We start from the raw sequence: 19,255 nt of genomic DNA, 5'->3' as shown, positions 1-19,255 counted from the left end.
CAGCATATTACTAAGGCAGCAGCAACAACAGAAGATAAATCTGCTTTGGCACTGAGTGGATGACCAACACTAAAGCCATGTATTTTATGAATGAATGGCATAATGGAGCCTCAGCTCTAGTATAACACTTGGCCACAGGCTTTGCCTAACTTAATTTTTGCTTCTATTAAATACATGGTTGAACTAAACCATATTTTCAGAAGACAGCAACATCAAATCTTGATTCAGCATTTCCAGCAATGGAGTACATAAACAATCTTCATTAAATTGTACCAATTATTAAATACCATTATTGCTAAACTTGTGGTTTTACTTCCTTCAAATTCCAACTACCAGACCTTGTTAAACCTGCCAGACTGAAGAAGCACTTATCAGCGCTGTTTCTATAGAGCTCAGTCAGTGACCAACTGATCCCCACCCTTCTCTCTCAGAGTGGGTCTTTGCATCTTCCACTGTGAGACAAGTTTTTCATTCTTAAAGGCCACCCCTGAATTATCCTCAAATTCTTCTGCATTCTTCCTCAGTTTCAGCCATAAACACGCCTACAGAACTACCTCGTTGGTTATCTGAATGTCCAACAGTTTCTACAGCAAGGCATGATTAAATATTTGTATGTATTAAATCAGACTTTATCTAACTGCTAAGCCATCAAGACTATCCTGTGTTAGCAACCTGTCCTCCTAAGTTTTAGCTCCATCCCAATAACTAGATAATGTCTGAGGCTTTGTCTGTGGTTGTTCAGTTTTCACAAAGTTAGGTAAATTCCCAACTGTGATTCAGATTTTCCTGCGCAGTTCCTCCTTTCAACTTGGCCGGCTAACAGCTTTGGCCTCTCGTTCTTTTAAGGCCTTAAACCAGGGCTCCTCTGTCCGTGCGATCCCCAGCTCCCATCCCCGGCACTGCAGGGGCCCGCTCGGGCTGCGCTACACCCGCTGTCCCCAAAGGACAGGAAGATGCGCGGTGCCGCCCCAGGCCCCCTCTCCTCGGTGCGGAGAAGCAGGAGGTACGGGACGCGCTGTGGCCCCAAGGGACGGAGTTCCCCACTGCGGACAGGCCGCACTTGCGGCAACCGGTGGCTCCTCGGGACTTACCCGGCTACAAAGCACAGGCGACGGGGCCGCCACCCCGCAGGCCCCACGCCGCGCCTCTCCTCCCGGGTAGGCTGCGGGAGGGGTATGGAGGGGTACTAGCCCCCGTGTTACCATGGTGACGGCCGGGCAGGGGGAGAGGGGAAGAGGAAGCCATGGGGAGGGGGGTGTGAAAATGGTGGTGGTGGGGAGATGGTCACGTGACGGGCGGGCGACCCGGAAGCGCATGCGGCGTGCGGGCCGTGACGTGGCTGCAGCGGCGGAAGTACGTGTTTGCGTGTGTTTTGGTCGGGGCAGAGGCGGCGGTGACGGCGGAAGTTGACGGCGGGTTGGGTGAGGCACGGTTGCACCCCCGCCCCCACCCCCTCTCCTGCGCCCCGCCGAGGAGCCGCCTCCCCTGTTCCCCCTCCTCCACTCACCCTGCCCCGGCTCGCCCGCCAGCTCCGCCGGACGGACGCACGCACGGATAAACAAACAGGCGGACGTCGCGGTGCTGCCGCCCGGCTCCCCCTCCTCCCCTTCCCCCGCGCGCGGCCGCCGCGGCCCGGCCAGGTGAGGAGGCAGCGGCGTGGCCCGTCCGGCCCCGCCGCCACGGGCGGGCCGCGCTCGTGGGGCCAGGAGGGGGGTCCCGGCGGCGAGGGGGAGGGGGGAGCGTGTGTTGTTTGGGCTCCTGCCGGCGTCAGCCTCCCCCGGGCGCCGCCGCCGGGCTCTGCGAGGACGTTGGGCCGTGGTGCGGGCTGCCGAGGTGGGCAACCCGGCGTGCGGGGAGGAGAGGCCAATCTCTCCCTCTGCGTCTCAAAATGGCGCCCCCGATTTTCCCACTTCCCCTTATTCCTGTGCCTGGAAGGGAGCCGCGGGGGAGGGGAGGTGGCGGCGGCGGGGTGGCTTGGAAGGGCTGGGCCTGGGCCGTGGCAATAAGGGGAGAGCGGGGATCTTTCCCTGCGTGCGGGCTCTCCTGCAGTGGGGTATCGCCGCCTGGGTCCGGCTACGAAGGCAGGATTGTTCCTTTCGAGTTGCTTGTGAGACATGGGAGGGGAGGTTGAGTGATGGGTCCCAGCTTTCCCTTTCGCTTGCGACTGGAGAAGGAACGGTGAATAAGGTGGGAAGTAAAATACTCAGACAACAGATCGCCATCACGACAGGCCTAGCGTCTTGGGTGTGCTATGCGTTAGACTTAATTAAAACTGGACATAAAGGTAGAGCGTGGTGGAGGAAAAGAAATCTGTGCCCTCTTGTGTTTTAGGGAGCTGAATTGTTTAAGAACTATCAAGTTGTTCCAGACAATAGGGCCCTGAAAGGCTATGCTCAGCATTTTCAATGGTTGGGTTTGCCTTTTTTTCTTCTACTTAATGCCTCTTTCAGAGCTTGGGGGTGGAAAGGAGAGGCTAAATAGCTGTTTAAGCAGCTGAAATAGATCAGCTTCTTACATGTGATATTCAGACTGAGTAAAAAGCATGTCATCTTTGTATTTTCCAATTCGGTAGTGGCTTCAGAGTTGCAGGCAGGCTAGATGGCCTGTGTCTATTGTTCTGTAATAACAAAATGTTGTCTGACGTGAGGTAGCTACACACAGTGATAGTACAGTCATCATTACTTATATTTCCTGTGTAATAAACCAGATTATCTGAAAGCAGTTGGTACTATATGCATCATTCATATGAGCCTATGTGATAGCTATTGTCTAGGCTTTTTTTTTCATTGGCTGTTGATTCACTTGTTTAACTTACTGACTAATTATGTTTCAATATAAACTGACTTCCACGTGACAAGTGTTTTGATAGTTGTGTGTATCTCTGTCTTGAATGCTGCAGTGAGATACCACCCTAATTCTGCCAAACCTGGAAAGGGATAGCAAAAAAACTTGGTTAGCAGGCATGCCTAATAAGGCTTTTTAGGTAATGCTTTTTGAAACATTCAAGACAGTCCAATATAAACAAATTTGAAGTAGAGAATAGTTGCAACCTCAGCATTTTATGATCTGTGCTCACAAAGTGTGAAAAGGTCTATTAGATATTACTACAATAGTAAGTGGGCTTGTGGTAAGAACCACTGTCATTTACCCTGAAATATAAAAGTGGTTGACTGTTCCAGTGTTAAAGTTACTGCAAATTTTTGTTGTGGTATTTGTATTTGTAGGTATTGGCTAGGTCTGTTGGTATTTTGTACACAGACTCAAACATAACACTTATGTGATGATGTATTAGAACAGTGATCACTCTCATAAATAAAACTCAGCAACAGAGACTGTTTAGTGGCATATAAATTTCTGCTCTAGGGTGATGAAAATATCCAGCATCTGGTAAATTACTTGGTAGGATTAACTGGGGTACTTTAATAGTATGCTCCAGAGTTTGTTGTTCTGGCATTTCAGCATGAAGTTGCTGTGCCTTTCAGGGGGGATATTCAAGAGGAGAGTGAGAGTCCTTGACAGAAGGATCTGTGTATATATAGTGCCCAAGACAGCAAAAGGGCCTTGCTTTTAATATATGATGGAGTTTTCACATTAAACTCCATAAAAGTAAGAAAATCTCCCTTGTTTCTATCCATATGAAGCCATTGATCTAAAACTTTGATAGTATTTTCCTCAGCAGATTTTTTTACTGTAAGTAATTCCCTTACATAACTTCCATATGTATCAGTGTAAGAACTGTGATCGAGTCAAGCAATTGTGTACTTGCTTTTGTGTAGATGAATGAAAAGTCTTATCGAGGTTTTCTTTCTTCAAATGTTCCAGACATACTGATTACAAAGTTTGCTTTGCCTACAAAAATCACAGCAGGATGTTAGTGATCTTTTCTTGGAAATTTTCACCAAAGCTAGGGGTTTAGAAAAAAAAAGTATGGCTGCTAAGCCCTTGAAATAAGTGTTCAGAATTGTTTTGAAAGTGAAAGACTTCAATTTTTGGGGTGTGTATAGCATGCACAGAGAATATAGTATTCCTCTCTTGTGTGGTGCTTTTTTTACCATTCTCAAGACTAGTATTTAACAGATGACTTATGGTAAGGGAGAATGAATGTGAGCAGAGGCTTGGAGCATAGCATTGAAATCTACTTTTAAATCCTTGCCAGAAACTATGTTCAGGATGCAAATGTGAAAAGAAGAGGCCAAAAACTTTCTGTAATGGCAATGTCAAACTGTACTACTGCTTCTCTTTAGTTGAAGAAAATCTTTCACTCATATTTCTTGTTTGTATGTTGGTGTGTTTTGAAATTACTGAGCAGTTTCAATATCATCTGACACTTAAAATTTCCATATAAAGTTACACAAAATGTTAGTGACTGTTATTAATGTATCAAAATCATCTGGATGTGCTCTGTCATGTTTTCAGCCTTTCATTGTTACTAATTTTTTTTAATCCCAAGATGTTTAAAAGTGGTTGGCATGGCTGTAATAGGTTTATGAAGTTATGAGATGTATAGATGTGATTATTGAATGATGTTTGCATTATGTTTCTTGGGCTTGATGGCCTCCCTCTCAGGTAGCATGGGCTCTGTCAGGTTGAGAGATGGTTATTTTTGTACGTGGCATCTTGAATGTCTAGAAATATTTCTGTTGAGGGGGAAAGGGTGTTATAAGGGTGTAAACTTTGAAGTTCTCTGATAGCTACAGCTTCTGTAGCTGGGGCATCTATAAATATTGAATTAGATATTTTTCTTGACAACCTGTTTCAGCTTTGGATTTTGAAGCAGCTTTTCAGAGTATTGTAATTACTGTTTTGTAAGTGATGTAAATCTGAATAACTAAAAGCTGTAAATGACCAGTTAGAACAAACAGATGTTATGTGGGTTAAGTCAGTCTTTCCTGGTTCCCTATCATACCTCCTTTTGCTTTGATATGGGAAACAGTAGGCAAAAAAAGTAGTAATACTGAGCAACCAGTGTAGTGGGTTGGTTTCCTTGCTGTGTGTCATCTAGAAGTCACTTGCTCTGAAGAGTACTAACTCGAGTGGTCACTGGATGTAGTCCTTATGTCTTTTTTAATGCTGCAGAGTCTAGAAAAACATGGGAGGAATTAAATTTAAAGGGTTCTTAATTACTTCAGGCTTATCCCAATAGAATGCTATAGCAAGCACATGTGTTTCATTTTAAACCAGAAATAACTTAATTGTCTTCATTACTTTTCCAAAGGAAAAGATAAACAAATGGCTAACAGTATTCTAAGCTACCTGTATTTTGGCTGCTTTCTCTCTTGTAGTATAATTAGGGACAGATTAACTTTTGTCACTGATCCATTTATTTCAGCAGCACATGGGGGAGAAGAGTCTTGTCTGAGAACCAGCACGAGCTGTGTGTGAATTGGTTTATGCTGTAAGGATGAAAGGTCTGATTATTTCTAAAATAACAGGCACCATTCCTGTATTCTAGAATACTCAACAAAATTAATTTAATGAATACCAATTTTATTATCTAGTTATCATGGTATTTAATAATAATGTGGTGGGATGTGCAGGGGCTTTTTTGTTGCATAGAAACATACTTTCACATGTTTGTAAGAATGTGTATCTAAAACACGTATTTATTAGATTATGTGCAGCTAAAATAAAATCTCTTGATTTAAAGGTGCTGTAATAGTCAACCAGCACACAAACTCAGGACAGACGGGGTTCAGTTCAGGATATCTGGAAGAAGCTAAGTTATTTTGAGAGATATAGGAAAAGGGACATCTTAAAGGTTTTTTTTTTTCCTAAGACCTATATTCAACTTCTGTTTGCAGTGGAGAAATAAAATAATAATTTTTCAACCATGAGAAATCTTGGCATTATTCATTCACTTTCTCAGTGTGCAGGAATTAGTAAGGGGGTTTCTTAATGGAGGATGGGGTTCTTCTGCTAGAAGCACTTTCCAGAAAAGACAGTTCTTGAGGATTTGAGCTTACAAAAGGGACAGTTAGGGAGGAGAATGAAGGCCTAGTGTCTGAGCTAGGTGTGTCGCAAACTGGAGTGCTGAAGTGCCTGATAAATGTGCGAAGTGGTTTGAAATGGGAGCACATCTGAAGACTACTGCTTGATTCAAGATGTCGGTGCTATACTGTAAGGAAGAAAGAGCAACAAGTCATTTGAAGTTAGTAGTAGGTTTGCTTACTTTTTGCAACATACGTATTAAAGCCATTTTTTGTGTTATGCTATAAACTAACTTGCTTGCCTCTGAGATGCCAAAAGCACAGTATGGTCCACAAAGTGCACAATTCAACTAAATCCCAGGTAGTGCAAAGGTATAGGCTGACTTTTTGTATTGGTGATTTGTGGGGGGTTTTTAGAAGAAAGACAGAAGCAGAGGTTCTTGCTAAGACCTGAGTGACCATCGCTTAGGTATATTTCATGTGGCCTTGCTTAGAATTTCATTTCGGGAACTGGGAGGAGTAAAGAGAATCCAGAAAAAATATTGTCCTAGTCTTTCATACAGCAAGGCCTACATGCAAAAAGATTTAATCTCTATTGTTTAGTGTGTAAAAGCATAAATACTGGGTTCAGAAGTGATACCAACAGAGCCTAGAAGCTTCCCTATCTATCTGAATAAATATGGGGGGGGGGTTTAAAGGACTTTGAAAGAAGATTAGTTAGTTCTGTTGTGAATATTGATCTGCTAACATGTGTTGGTATTGGAAATAGCAGTTTATATTCATGTGGTAGTTCTGGTGGCTTCCACAAAGTGATCTGGAATTCTTACTGGTCAAGAGAATCCCTTTTACTGCATATGGAATCTAATTTGCTTTTAATAAAACGTATGGCTTTATAATTTGCTTCTCAAAGCACAGTTGTTACCTACAGAAGGTATTAATGATTTGTGCATCAAGATCTTCAGTACTGTTATTTAAGGAAATTGCATTTGATACTTGTGATAGAAGCAGATTGAAGAGTATATGCAAAGAACTTGACGTGGTTGTTACTACTATTTTAATAAGTGCTAACTTTGAAATATTGCTGAAGAATAGCAAAATTACAGGGAAAAATATTATTTCTTGTCATTTGATATTTTACCAATAATATGAAAGTCTGAGTCCTGACACTTCAATCTTGCTATGTTAAGAAATGAGAATGAAGTCCTGCAAGAAGAAGTATAATTGGATTTCTGTGTCATAATTTGAAGGTTTAGTGGGAGGAGTAGGTATTGAAGAAGATAACTTGGGTTTTTTTGTCATAAATTTTGTGTATAGTCGACATCGTAATGGTAACTCTGGACCCTTGGCTTTGGTAAATATCAGGATCAGTTATATGTTGCATTAGCAAATTAGATTCTTCTTACTTGATCTGTAAATCTAATACCACCCACTGTCTTTTCATAAGCAGGTTGTTACTGGCAGAAGCGCCACTGGGATCTGAATCCTGGAACTTGCTTTCAAGAGCTTGAAACAAAGGACTTCTTTCTAATTTGGGCATGGCTAATCGAGGAGCAACAAGACCCAATGGGCCAAATGCTGGAAATAAAATTTGCCAGTTTAAACTAGTACTTTTAGGAGAGTCTGCAGTTGGCAAATCAAGTTTGGTGCTTCGTTTTGTAAAAGGACAGTTTCATGAGTTTCAAGAAAGTACAATTGGAGGTGAGAAAATTACCTTGTTAATTTGTTTCACCTTGAGTTTATATTGTCCTTGCCCTTGTCAAACTTGAATGTAATGGCACTTCTAGAATGGGTCATTGACAGCACAGTCAAATCTGAGCTCTGTGGCTCTAATTGATAACCATAACTTTGTAAACTAAAAGTTACAGTTGGCACAAGACTGTAGCAAGAATCCACATCAAGTGAGGAAAGCAAATGTGTGCTTGAACTGCATAATTTTGTAAGCTGGACTTGATGTTACATTTGATTGTGGGTGGATGTGTGGGTATTTTAATTATGCTGTATGCTTAATGCATTGAATAACTGCTTACTAAGAATTAAGAACTTTATTCTATGAAAAACAAAGTACTGTATCTTTCAAAAGGGTTTTACTGTCATTTATGCATCCTGGCTTCACTTTTGATTTGGGACAACTTTCTGCATTTCTGGATATGCCTCCCTTTGTTAGTAATGACAGAATCCAGTGTGCTGTTTTTACATTTTGTGACTTCAAACAAAACAGGTGCTGGCTAGTAGAATTTAAAAAAATAATACCTGTGAACAGATTTTCTCACCCACCTGGCAGATTTCTTCTGTCATATTGTATGCTGAAGTTGTTTGTGCTTTGAGCTGTATTCCACCTTGATAAATTTAAACTTATCCTAAAACTACCTAATGCCATAAAGACTTAAGCAAAATAGGGATTCTATATATTAATAAATGTTCTCTGGTAGTCCCTGTTGCTGCTTGCATGAATCAGTTTTCCCTTGTAATATTTACGTGAAGACCTTTTGGTGGTCTGTATGTGCCTTTAACGTGAACAGTTGTTGAACTGTAAAAAAAATCTACCAAAGTTACAAAAATAAATACAAGCTGAATTTCATTCCATCATTTTTTCCCCTGTTTTTAGCTGTTACATGTATTTTTTGTATGTATCTGTCAGCATAAATGGAGAGCCACCTTTTTTTCTCTTAGCAGTCTAATGTTCACTTTTGGTTTTGTGCATTTTGTAATGACTTTATGATAAGTGTTAGTGGGAAAGGCTTCTGTGTTTTCATACATCTGCATGGTAACACAGAGAGCATTCCCAATGATCTATAAAGAATTATCTTCCCAATATCAATGTGATATTAAATTTAATAAGCAATTAAGTGAAATTCATTGTTCAATTTCAGCAATCTCCAGTTCATTTCACCTCCTTTTTGATTTTGGGGGATTTTTTGTTTGTTTAGTGCCTGGTTAGAACTAGGGATAACACAAACTCTGTTATGCTGTTTAAAATCTTTGCAAAGATTAAACAGCAGCTAAAGTTAAAGTTCAGATATATAGAGTTTAACGTAATCTCTCTGTTAAATTGAACCTCTTTATATAGAATGAAAACAAGGAAACGCAATACAATACAGCTGAGACACATTAAATGTTGGGATTCAGAAAAGTTTTCTGTAGAGAAAGCTGTCTAACTTAATAGCTTGTAGTTGCCTAAGGCATGATTTTCTTTGTATTAAAAAGGGCCTTTTAACAAAGAGAGGATTATGTGCATTGTGAATCTGAATAAAAACCATCTGCAGTTAAAGGCAGACATGTTGGGTGGTGGTGTGTTTGACATCTAGATTTTGCCACTTCAGACTGGTGCAGCAATACCTGTTAGTTGCTTAATACGAAGGTATGATTAGTAAGGATGATAGGCTTTCAGATAATTAACACAGCTGATTAATTGTCAATTTAGTGTGGCCTTGGAAGATAGAAGCTACCTTGTTTGCTGAAATGAAGTGGAATTTCATGGTGGTTGAAATGTTCAACAAAAACAAGAGGTTATCATAGAATAAATCCCTTGTTTTAATTCTCTTCCTGAGTACTTCTCCTTACTTGCAGAGTGTAGGTACATTCTTGTGTGGAAGAGAATAATGTTCAGATTCTGCTTGTTTAACATCTTGTCTCAGCCTTGGAGAAATATAACATTAAGCTGATTGTTAGGAGGAAGCCCTTAGCCTGGTGCAGTATGTATGGGGTTTTCTCTTTATTTGGGTTCTGGGCTGCTCCCTACAGGGAGGAGCCTATTTTACCAGTGCTTGGATATTTAGCATTTAGAGAGTTTTACAGTGATTTAACATTGGAACATCAAAGCCTTTACTTTCTCCAACCTGCCTGCTCACCTGTGGTGGATGCTAATACCCCTGAAGCAGGAGCACCTGACCTCAGCTTCTGTATGGCAGTTAGTGTCCTTTATAGAGCAAGATTGACTTGCTTTTGGTTTGTTTTAATAAGTTGAGTTTAAAGTTGCAGCAGTTCTTGGAATGATTCATAGGCTGTGATGTCATAGAGTATGTGGGATGGGGTAACGTCCCAGCTATGCAGAAGTTATGGGTCACTGCATTTCCAAATGTTCAATTTAAATCCACCACAATCTGTCAATACGGTTAGTGATGAGGGTCCCCAGTTCAGCCAAGTAAGGGGGCTTCCCTTAACGTTTCATTGAGCCCTGGTCTTCGGGGGTTTATGTTACTGTCTGTGGAAGGAGCAAGGGCAAAGCCAGTCCACAGTATTTCACTAAATGTTTGTCGTGACTGGAAAAACAACTGCAAGCATTTATGCTGGATTGCTCAAACTTTCATCTAAATTCTTGGAATTGTTGCGTTTTCTGCTGTAACTGGGAAAGCAACATGACTGTAAAGCACATAATGAAGACAGCTTGTCAGACACTGTGATAGTTGTGTGCTTTTTTTACACTTCAAAAGCTAAGGTAGAAGAGAATCTCAGTAGAAAGAAATCTTGCTTCCCTGCCCCTCTGAGAAATTTTTGTGATTCTAGCTTAGGTCTGCAATATGGGTTACTTGCTTCCATATTCCTAACACGTACCCTAATGTGAATGGAAAATCTTTATTCAGAGTAACTGTTTGAAAATTTGGAATAAGGTACTTAGTGTTTTATGTAATTAGAAGACACTTAGCTGTGGTAATGCGTTTAGCTGTAGTGGCAGTGGGTGTAGGTTTCCCTGAAACTGTAGGCTGTCAAAATTATGCTGGAATTAGTTGTTGATCGCTTGTATGCACAGTAAAAAAATATGGCTACTTGAAGAACCAAGAACTTTTTAAGAAGTGATCCTTTCTTCTATACCCATTAACTAAGGTGGAGTTGTCAGGAACTGGAAGCTAAGACTTCAAGATACAGTTCAAGTAAGGAAAACGTGTAGAACTGTAAATGTCTGAACTGTTGGATTATAGGACGATGGGATGCTGTTACTGGTATCATGTATAGTTCATTGAAGCAGGATGTAATGTATCTAGAAGACTTAAGGCTCGTGGTTACTCAAATTCACTAGTACAAAATAGAAAAAGGAATTGCCAATTACTGCTTTCTTATGTCTTTGAGGAAAAACTGTTTAAATAACTGTTCTGTGTTGGTAAGAGTTACAGTCTGTTAGCTAATGCTTGTTTTAAACCTGTTGTATTTTAATAATAGGACTGAATTGTTTAAGGAAATCGTTTGCATCTTTTTGAACATGATTTTATATGGATATGCAAGTATAAGCAGATGTCTGGTTTCAGCACCTTTATCTCTTTTGTAGCTGCTTTTCTAACCCAGACTGTATGTCTCGACGATACAACGGTAAAATTTGAAATTTGGGATACAGCTGGGCAAGAGCGGTACCACAGTTTAGCACCCATGTACTACAGAGGAGCCCAAGCAGCTATAGTGGTTTACGACATTACAAATGAGGTAAGTGCTGTATTAGGGAGGCACAAGGGGGATTTGCAAGGCAGCAGTCTTGTATCAACCTTACTTAATTTTTCTCACTGGCTTGTGTTAATGAATTCATAATTTCATAGAGTCATAATGGTTTAGGTTGGAAGGGGACCTTTAGGAGTCATCCAGTTCCAACCCATCTGTCATGGGCAGGGGTATCTTTCAGCAGATCAGGTTGCTGATTTTGTATTGGATTTTGTAATATTAGTTTGTGTGTGTAAACTTTACTTAGCAAAAAGACCATTTGCAGTGGTGTTTTTAAATTGTATTAGAAAAAGGAGAGAAAGGAAATTCCGTTATAGAAGTGTTTCAAACCCACCTTTAAATCCTGGAGTTGAGCTGTTACTCATCACATTACTGGTGGCGGTCTGTTTCTGATAGTGAGACCTTATTTTAATATTGCAACTTACAGGTAAGGTTGGGAAAGGTAGCACAAGCCACTGAGACCAAAACCTAAGGTTATTTTATTTCTTGTTGTTTGAGCTTAGATCAGATAAGCTTCACTTGGTTTTGTTAGTGACACTTAAAAACCAAAACCCTGAAACCAAATACCATAGTGAACAGTGTTCAGTAATTAAGTGTTTTGAGACTCTTTCAGTATAGCAGTTCCTAAACTTGATTCTTCTAGAGGACAAAGTAAAATTCCCATTTTCTTTCTTAACCACTTCTCTTTCCTTACTCTGTCTACATAAAGATCTTCCTATCTTTACTTACTTTTTCAGCATTATCCCAACTAAGCACATTTGAGAACTAAGGTAGGAATGTTTCATTTTAAAAGCTCAGTTGGCAAGTTGGAGTGTGCCTTTGGACAAAGATAGCAGCCTTGCATTGGCCTTTTGCTTGAAGTATAGATAACAGAGATGGGGATAATAGGTGAGTACAAAAGGATGATAAAACTCAGTTGCATCGTTTTGCAATCATTAACAGGAGTCCTTTGCCAGAGCGAAAAATTGGGTCAAAGAACTTCAGCGACAAGCAAGTCCTAACATTGTAATAGCTTTAGCAGGAAACAAAGCTGATCTAGCTAACAAAAGAGCTGTGGATTTCCAGGTATGTACATAACTTCTGTTTATAGAAATAGCATTTTGTTGGAATTCAAAGTAAATAGACCTGTGAGGAGCTTATGTGCATAGCCTAGCTAATTGTTACAGAGGTCATGCTGTTAAATATAAACGTCAGCTGAGACTAATTAAATTACACATGCTGCTAAAGAATCTACTTCTGTACAAGGAATATATAGCAATGGACTTTTTTGAATACTTAAATTTGACTTTGAGGAATAACTAATTTATTTGCCCATCTTTAAGGTTAATTGAATTTCTGTTCTTTGATTTGACCTCTTCCTGACTTCTATCCAAAATTACCAGTAACTAGTTTGAGATTAATTTCTCTCTGGCTTGTCAGCTGGAGAATTTTTATTATCATAGGGTACAAAGCTGATTAATTGTGCTTAACTTACTTGCAGTGTTTGAGTTGTACTTGAGCTTTTCATGGCATTCTTTTTGGTTTAGTGAATATATCTCTGTTCTCATTGCAGTATTTTTATCTTCTAGGCAGTTTAACCAGGTCATCAGGAAATAGCTTCCAAAGCATATAAAACTTCCTGCAGGGAGTTCTGAATGAATGTGAATTAAGATTGTATTTATTAGTCATTAATTCTCTTACAGTTTTAATCTGTATTTAGTGGCACTGTGTGAGGTACTGCTGTGTATAGTAATTAATCCTTTTGTAACTATAGGAGTTGGAGTGTGAAGGTTAGCAGTGTCTCAGGTGTATTAATGCTAGAATTCCAACATCTGGGCTTTCTAATTTTGTACTTCTGTGTCAGTTGTGACAAAGCAGTTTGACCCTCATGTTTTGTGAAAAACTGTGGTATTTAACAAAAATTTCATGTGTGTGTGCAGTCAAAAGCTTAATCAAATTGAATTACCAGAATATAGAACTACATTTACTTTTTTTTTTCTAATTTCAATCTTAGTGTTTTTCAAATGTTCTTTTTGTTGTGTTGTGTGCACATTAATCTGCATTTATGGGCTACTTTCAGGCGCGACTCATTGCAAAGATGTTTTGGGGTATTTGTTGCAGTGTTATTTCAGATACAGTAACAGATCTTAGGAGGTGTCACTTTAATATAGAATTCTGTAGATTTTTTTCATTGTAGGGGTTTTATATTTTGGCTTTTTGCACATTTCCTATTGAATGTGATGGCAGTTACATAATAAGCTGGGGATTCTCAGCTGATTTGGCTAATGGGAAGTGGCAAAAATAAGAAACCTCACAGAAATTGTGTATTTCAGATCACAAGTAAGACTGAAAAGAGAGATAATGTGGCAAGACATGTAATGCTGTTTATTTGTTGTACAGTTGTGAATTTATGCCAGTATAATGAAACTGTTCTGATCCATCTGCTTTAGTAGTTGAAAAATTCAAGATAGTTCCCAAACTGCCTTCTTCCCAGGGTGACAGCCTTTTCTCATGTTTGTTTCTGATGTGCTTCCTGGTGTTTATTTGTTCTTGCTATCAGAACTAGTGATCTGGATCAGGGTTGTCTTTATAAATTTTTTTAATTATTTAGTTTTGGCTGAGACTTTTTCCATCTGGATATTTTTAAGATGAGTAAGGATTTTTAACTTTGCATTTCTAAATGTTTAGCTGCTTAATGCAATCATAACTTCTTCGTAGCTGATGAATAGCACGTTGTCACATGAGTGTTAAACTTTCTTTCAAAATGGGGTAGAACTTGTTCCTTAGTAGCAATAAAAGTATAATGTGTAAAGATTGTGTAATTTTTTTTTTATGAAATAATGCATTCTTACTTTAACTTTCAGGAAGCACAGGCTTATGCAGATGATAACAGCTTATTGTTCATGGAGACATCTGCCAAAACATCTATGAACGTAAATGAAATATTCATGGCAATTGGTGAGTTTGTGAACAAGCTGAGAATTTCAGGGAATTGTTTCCATGAGATTCATACCATCACAGTCTTCGTAACCCAAAATGTTTGGTTTTCACCCACATTATTTCTGGCGCTGAAGTTTCCTAAGGCTCTTTCATATGCTTTTTGATGTTCAGAAGTTAGATAAACTTACTTGAATTATTAACTTGGAATAGCTAAGCTATGTAGCTAGCTAAGCTACTTTACAGGCTGCCCAGAGAGGTGGTGGATGCCTCGTCCCTGGAGGTGTTCAAGGCCAGGTTGGATGGGGCCCTGGGCAACCTTGTGTAGATCCAGGACTGGAGGTTGGTGGCCTTGTCTGTGGTAGGGGCATTGGAACCCTGTGGTCCTTGGGGTCCCTTCCAACACAGACCATTCTATGGTTACTTTTGAATTCTGTCAGCAAGTTCTGGGTGCCTTTTTGATTCCATGATGAAACCTTGTACTGCATCAGTCTCAAGCAAAATTAAGATTTAGTTGTTATAAGAAAAAAATCCAAACCAAACAACCTACTTTTCCCATGGCACAAGTAACCATAAACTTTACACAGCTTTTCTTAATTAAGATGTACTTGTTATTTGTTAGTCAAATTAGGGTCTTAATATAAGTGAAAGTGTATAAATGTGTGCCTTTTGATAGTATGTTTTTGCAGCAGGTTTCACGCTGCCTGCGTGGAAGAGGTGCAGAACCTGCTGCAAAAATGTACCATTTATGATACAGTGGTAAATGAAAGTGGAAACAGCTCAGAATGGGAGAATGATAATGTAATAGTGTCAAATAACCTTCTTAAATCTTTTTTATATTTTTCACTACAGTGACCTCACTGTCCCATAGCGTTGCTTTCATGTTAAAAGTTTCTGAAGTGCTCTTAACCCTCTACTTCTAAGTCAGTAAAGCAAAAAAAGTAATTTGTGGTGTGGTTCAAACTTGTAACAGATACAAATTATTACAATAGCAGCACTTTATAACAGTACTCTTTTCATATTAACTATAAATCATACTATAACTTTGTGGAGAAGGGTGACAAGGATAGTGGAGGATCTGGAGGGGAAGTCTTATGAGGAGAGGCTGAAGTCCCTTGGTTTGTACCGCCTCGAGAAGAGAAGGTTGAGGGGAGACCTCATCACAACCTAAGGCTCCTGATGAGGGGGAGTGAAGGGGCAGGCATCAATCTCCTTTCTTTAGTAACCAGTAATAGAACCTAAGGGAACGGTAAGAAGCTGTGACACAGGAGATTGAGGTAGGATATTAGGAAGAGGTTCTTTAGTGAGCGGGTGGTCGGGTACTGGAACAGGGTCCTCAGAGCAAGTGGTCGCAGCACTGAGCTTTACTGAGCTCAAGAAGCGTTGGGACGAGGCACTCAATCACGTGCTCTGACTTGTCTGGTCCTGTGTGGAGCCAGGAGTTGGACTTGATGATCCATATGGGGTCCCTTCCAACTCAGGATTGAGTTGATTCTTTGATTCTGTGATTTATGAGTGGAAAGGTTTTCTCACAAATGGTAGAGATAGGCCTGCATTTAATGATACAGAAATTACACTGTTCTGGTGAATTTTTAAAATTAATTTGTGCAAAGGTGCAGTTTGCATCTTATTTAAATTTTTTAAAAAATGTTCTATCAATAACAATTCTTACCTTTCCATTTTTTTAAATGAAGTATACAAAGTAAATCTGAGAAAACAATGCCCAACTAAGTACCTCGATATTTTGTCTGCAAGGTTACTTGTCTGTGTGAGTATTCTTTCACATGGATGAGCAAAATTCAGCTGTCAGTGCATCAGACCAAGATCTCCGCTGCAATGCATTCTGAAGAGAAATCTTGGCGAGGTTATAAGTATTCCTTGGAATGGCCTTTTGCACAGCATGGGTGTAGTTCTTAGGACGATGATCTTCAAAAACATGAGAAAATGAAAAATTATAACATGGGACAGAATTGAGGAATGCAAGCTGTGGCTGTTTGTTAATTAGCTGCTTTAGAGCTCATTCAGAACTTCCAATTGAAAAAAAATTAATGTTAACGTACAATTCTAGAGTGTACCCAGATTCTGGAATGACAGCACTCTGAGGGCATTTTTTGTGCTGGTGGTTTGTCCCGTTGTACTATCACAGCAGCTTAGTACCACGTGAACTCAGGCTCTATCGTAGAATGGTTGAACAGCCGAAGTTGGAAGGGACCTCAAGAAGATAATCTGGCCCAGTGCTTCATGGGAAGGGGAGCCCAGATGAAATTACCTAACAGCCTGGGATATCCAGCACCACATTGTGTTGATGTGTACTCTGCTGGTTTTTATGGATGTCAATACTTGCATACTACTCCTTTTAGGATTATGTTTTCTTTAAAAAGCTGGCCAAAGTAATTACTTTAGAGGCAAAGCATGCAGCCAAACTGTACAACAGGAATGGTTAAGTCACAGAATGGTAGGGACTGGAAGGGGCCTCTCAAGATCACCTAGTCCAACCCCCGCGCTATAACAGGTTCACATAGAGGATGATGTACAGGCAAGTTTTGAGTATCTCCAGAGAAGACTCCACAACCTCTCTGGGCAGCCTGTTCCAGGGCTCTGTCAAATTCACAGTACAGTGGGGTTTTTTGTTGGTTTTGCTGGGAGGTTTTTTTTTGTCCCTGGTAACATGGGCAAGACAGCCCCATGCAAGTCCTTTTCTGTAGAATTAAGCTTTCTCTCCATCAGAAAATTGTTAAAAGGAGCTACTGCTCAGAAGGGTAGCATCTGTCACCCTTGTCTTTGATGTCAGGACCAAGGAGGTACCCTGGAGCTAAAAGGACAACAAAGAAATTATTGTGGTCAATTGACTCTCAAGATTTGGAGACAAGAGAGCTTGGAAAAAAGAGACTTGATATAGTGCTGAGGGCTGTTTTATATGTTGTATGCAAGTAGTTGTTGTGGCTAGATAGTTGGGCAGTAGTTTGACCCCTTTCTGTGTTTTGTGCCCTTTTTTCCCTCTGTACCTTTTATCACTAACTTCCTGATCTTATCTCTATAGGCAGATTCCTGCAAGAGCCATCATTTGCTGGCATGGCATACCTGTGCAAATGCATTGTGCTGCTATTGTGTTTCACTCATGAAAATCATAGATAAGCTAGTTAATCATTAAGGAGTTGAGTGTCTTAACTTCTTTTATTACCAATGCACTGAATCAAATCAGATTTTATAGTGATTATAATGATGTGATTATAGAGTAAAGTGTTGACTGTGTACTGAGGTGATTTAATCTTGGTTATGATCTCATTTTTAACTCTTACTTTTTGTTGATTTTATAGCCAAAAAATTGCCCAAGAACGAACCACAGAACGCAGGAGCCAACGCTGCCAGAGGAAGAGGAGTAGACCTTACTGAACCCACACAACCACCCAAGAGTCAATGTTGTAGTAACTAAAACATCAGTTGCTTTAAACTATTCTGAATATTCTTCTGCTTCCTAACTGTTAATAACCATGGGATTGGAGTGCTTAACCTGGCCCAGTACAGCTTCCAAACAGCGAAGAGACTTACGATAATAATCAAGTTCATGATACAGAGTTTTCTTTTGACCTAAAATTTTAACATGCATGTATCCACCACTGGCTGTAATGTTTCAGCAGTAGAGGAGAGATGGAAGCGGAATTAACTTCCTGCAGTTGAATGGTTTTAAAAAATCACTTACTGTTAGGGGTGTAGAAGAACTACTTTCCATGGACCTAATTGGCCGGTTCCTGTAGCCCTGGTACTGATTACTGTTATAATAAATAGAATTGGGACTTTCCATAATTCTCAATTGTGCTTTAAAAATCTTTTTAGAAGCAGGGTCTAAAAATTACTTAAACTAATTCACAGTATTGATGCAACCGGTTGTTTCTGCAGGTATCTACTCTTTAGTTATACATTCCATAGTCTAATAATTTAATTACAAATAATACTTGCATTAACAAGTTTAAGAACCCTATGCTTGCAGGAAAGTGGAGTTTTAGTTGGTACACTGTATGTAAATTATATCAACCCAGTTAGTTATCTAAAGGAGTTAGTGATAAATCAAGTTAACTTAATTTCTAATCTGTTCAGAGGGTACAGACCAGTAAATTCAACCTTGCGACTTAGGAATTTTTTTTTTTTCTCTACAAACTGTAAGAGCTCTTCAAGTAAAACCACAACAAACTTGGTGTCTGTGACTTCTTTCTTGGTTTTGATCATTACTGGCCATTACAGTTTATGTTTTTCTCCTAAGGAAAAAAAATAGTGCACTAATGATTATGTACATCCAACTTGATTTTAAATTTGGATATTAATGTACTGTAAATAGGTACTCTGCATTGTAGTCTACGTTTGTTTAATACTTTCTGTAATATTTAAGAGTTGCTTAAAGGTATACAGAATGTACAGTTACTTAAAGCTAACTTTTTTCCTCTCTAATCAAAGGGGGTTCTAAGTTCTTCCTTTACGGCTAGAACAGTAATAAACGATGCTCCTGTATCTGTAACATAAGTACTGCTGTCTGTCAGTAATGAACTTTGCAACTTTGTTTTCCAAAGTACATTTTATTTTGATCTGTCTGGTATATTGCACTAATTCTTTTAGTTATTTTCATTATATGAAATCTACCAAGTGTGTCAGAAGAGATGAATTAGTCTATTTAAATGTTGAACTGATAGCAGAAGCTTACTTGTGCAGATTTTAAATTTGCGGTAATCTGGGTTTAGCAAGGAAAATGACAGTTCACCAGTGTTTAGTTTTATATTGAGGTGCTCAGGTTTGAATAAAGTGGTTTAAAAGAAAAAAAATTAGATTTGATTACTGTTTCTTCTTGAGAGTTTCAGAAGGTTTTATTGTGCTTGTGCAGTTCCAGACAAGGTGTCTGACTTACTACATAGGTCAGCATTTAAGATCATAAGTAAATTCATGACACAGATAAATTGTACTGTATGTACTGTGGCACTCCACTTATCCTATGATAAATT

The 19,255-nt window shown here is 39.5% G+C and overlaps 1 protein-coding gene across 1 annotated transcript; it reads left to right on the top strand.

The window, feature by feature from the left end:
- Window positions 1–1,624: 1,624 nt before the first annotated feature.
- RAB5A (RAB5A, member RAS oncogene family) lies at window positions 1,625–19,078 on the top strand. The gene is made up of 6 exons (XM_084260911.1): window positions 1,625–1,640; window positions 7,375–7,625; window positions 11,188–11,339; window positions 12,294–12,416; window positions 14,195–14,288; window positions 17,585–19,078. The coding sequence occupies exons 2-6, from the start codon at window positions 7,463–7,465 to the stop codon at window positions 17,698–17,700; spliced, it is 648 nt and encodes a 215-aa protein (XP_084117037.1). The 5' UTR covers window positions 1,625–1,640; window positions 7,375–7,462; the 3' UTR covers window positions 17,701–19,078.
- The last annotated feature ends 177 nt before the right edge of the window (window positions 19,079–19,255 follow it).

Source organism: Gallinula chloropus (assembly GCF_964237585.1).
Source record: "Gallinula chloropus genome assembly, chromosome: 2".
Taxonomy (NCBI): Eukaryota; Metazoa; Chordata; class Aves; order Gruiformes; family Rallidae; genus Gallinula; species Gallinula chloropus.
The sequence above is the reverse complement of the archived record's forward strand: the minus strand, read 5'-3'. Positions and strand labels throughout refer to the sequence as shown.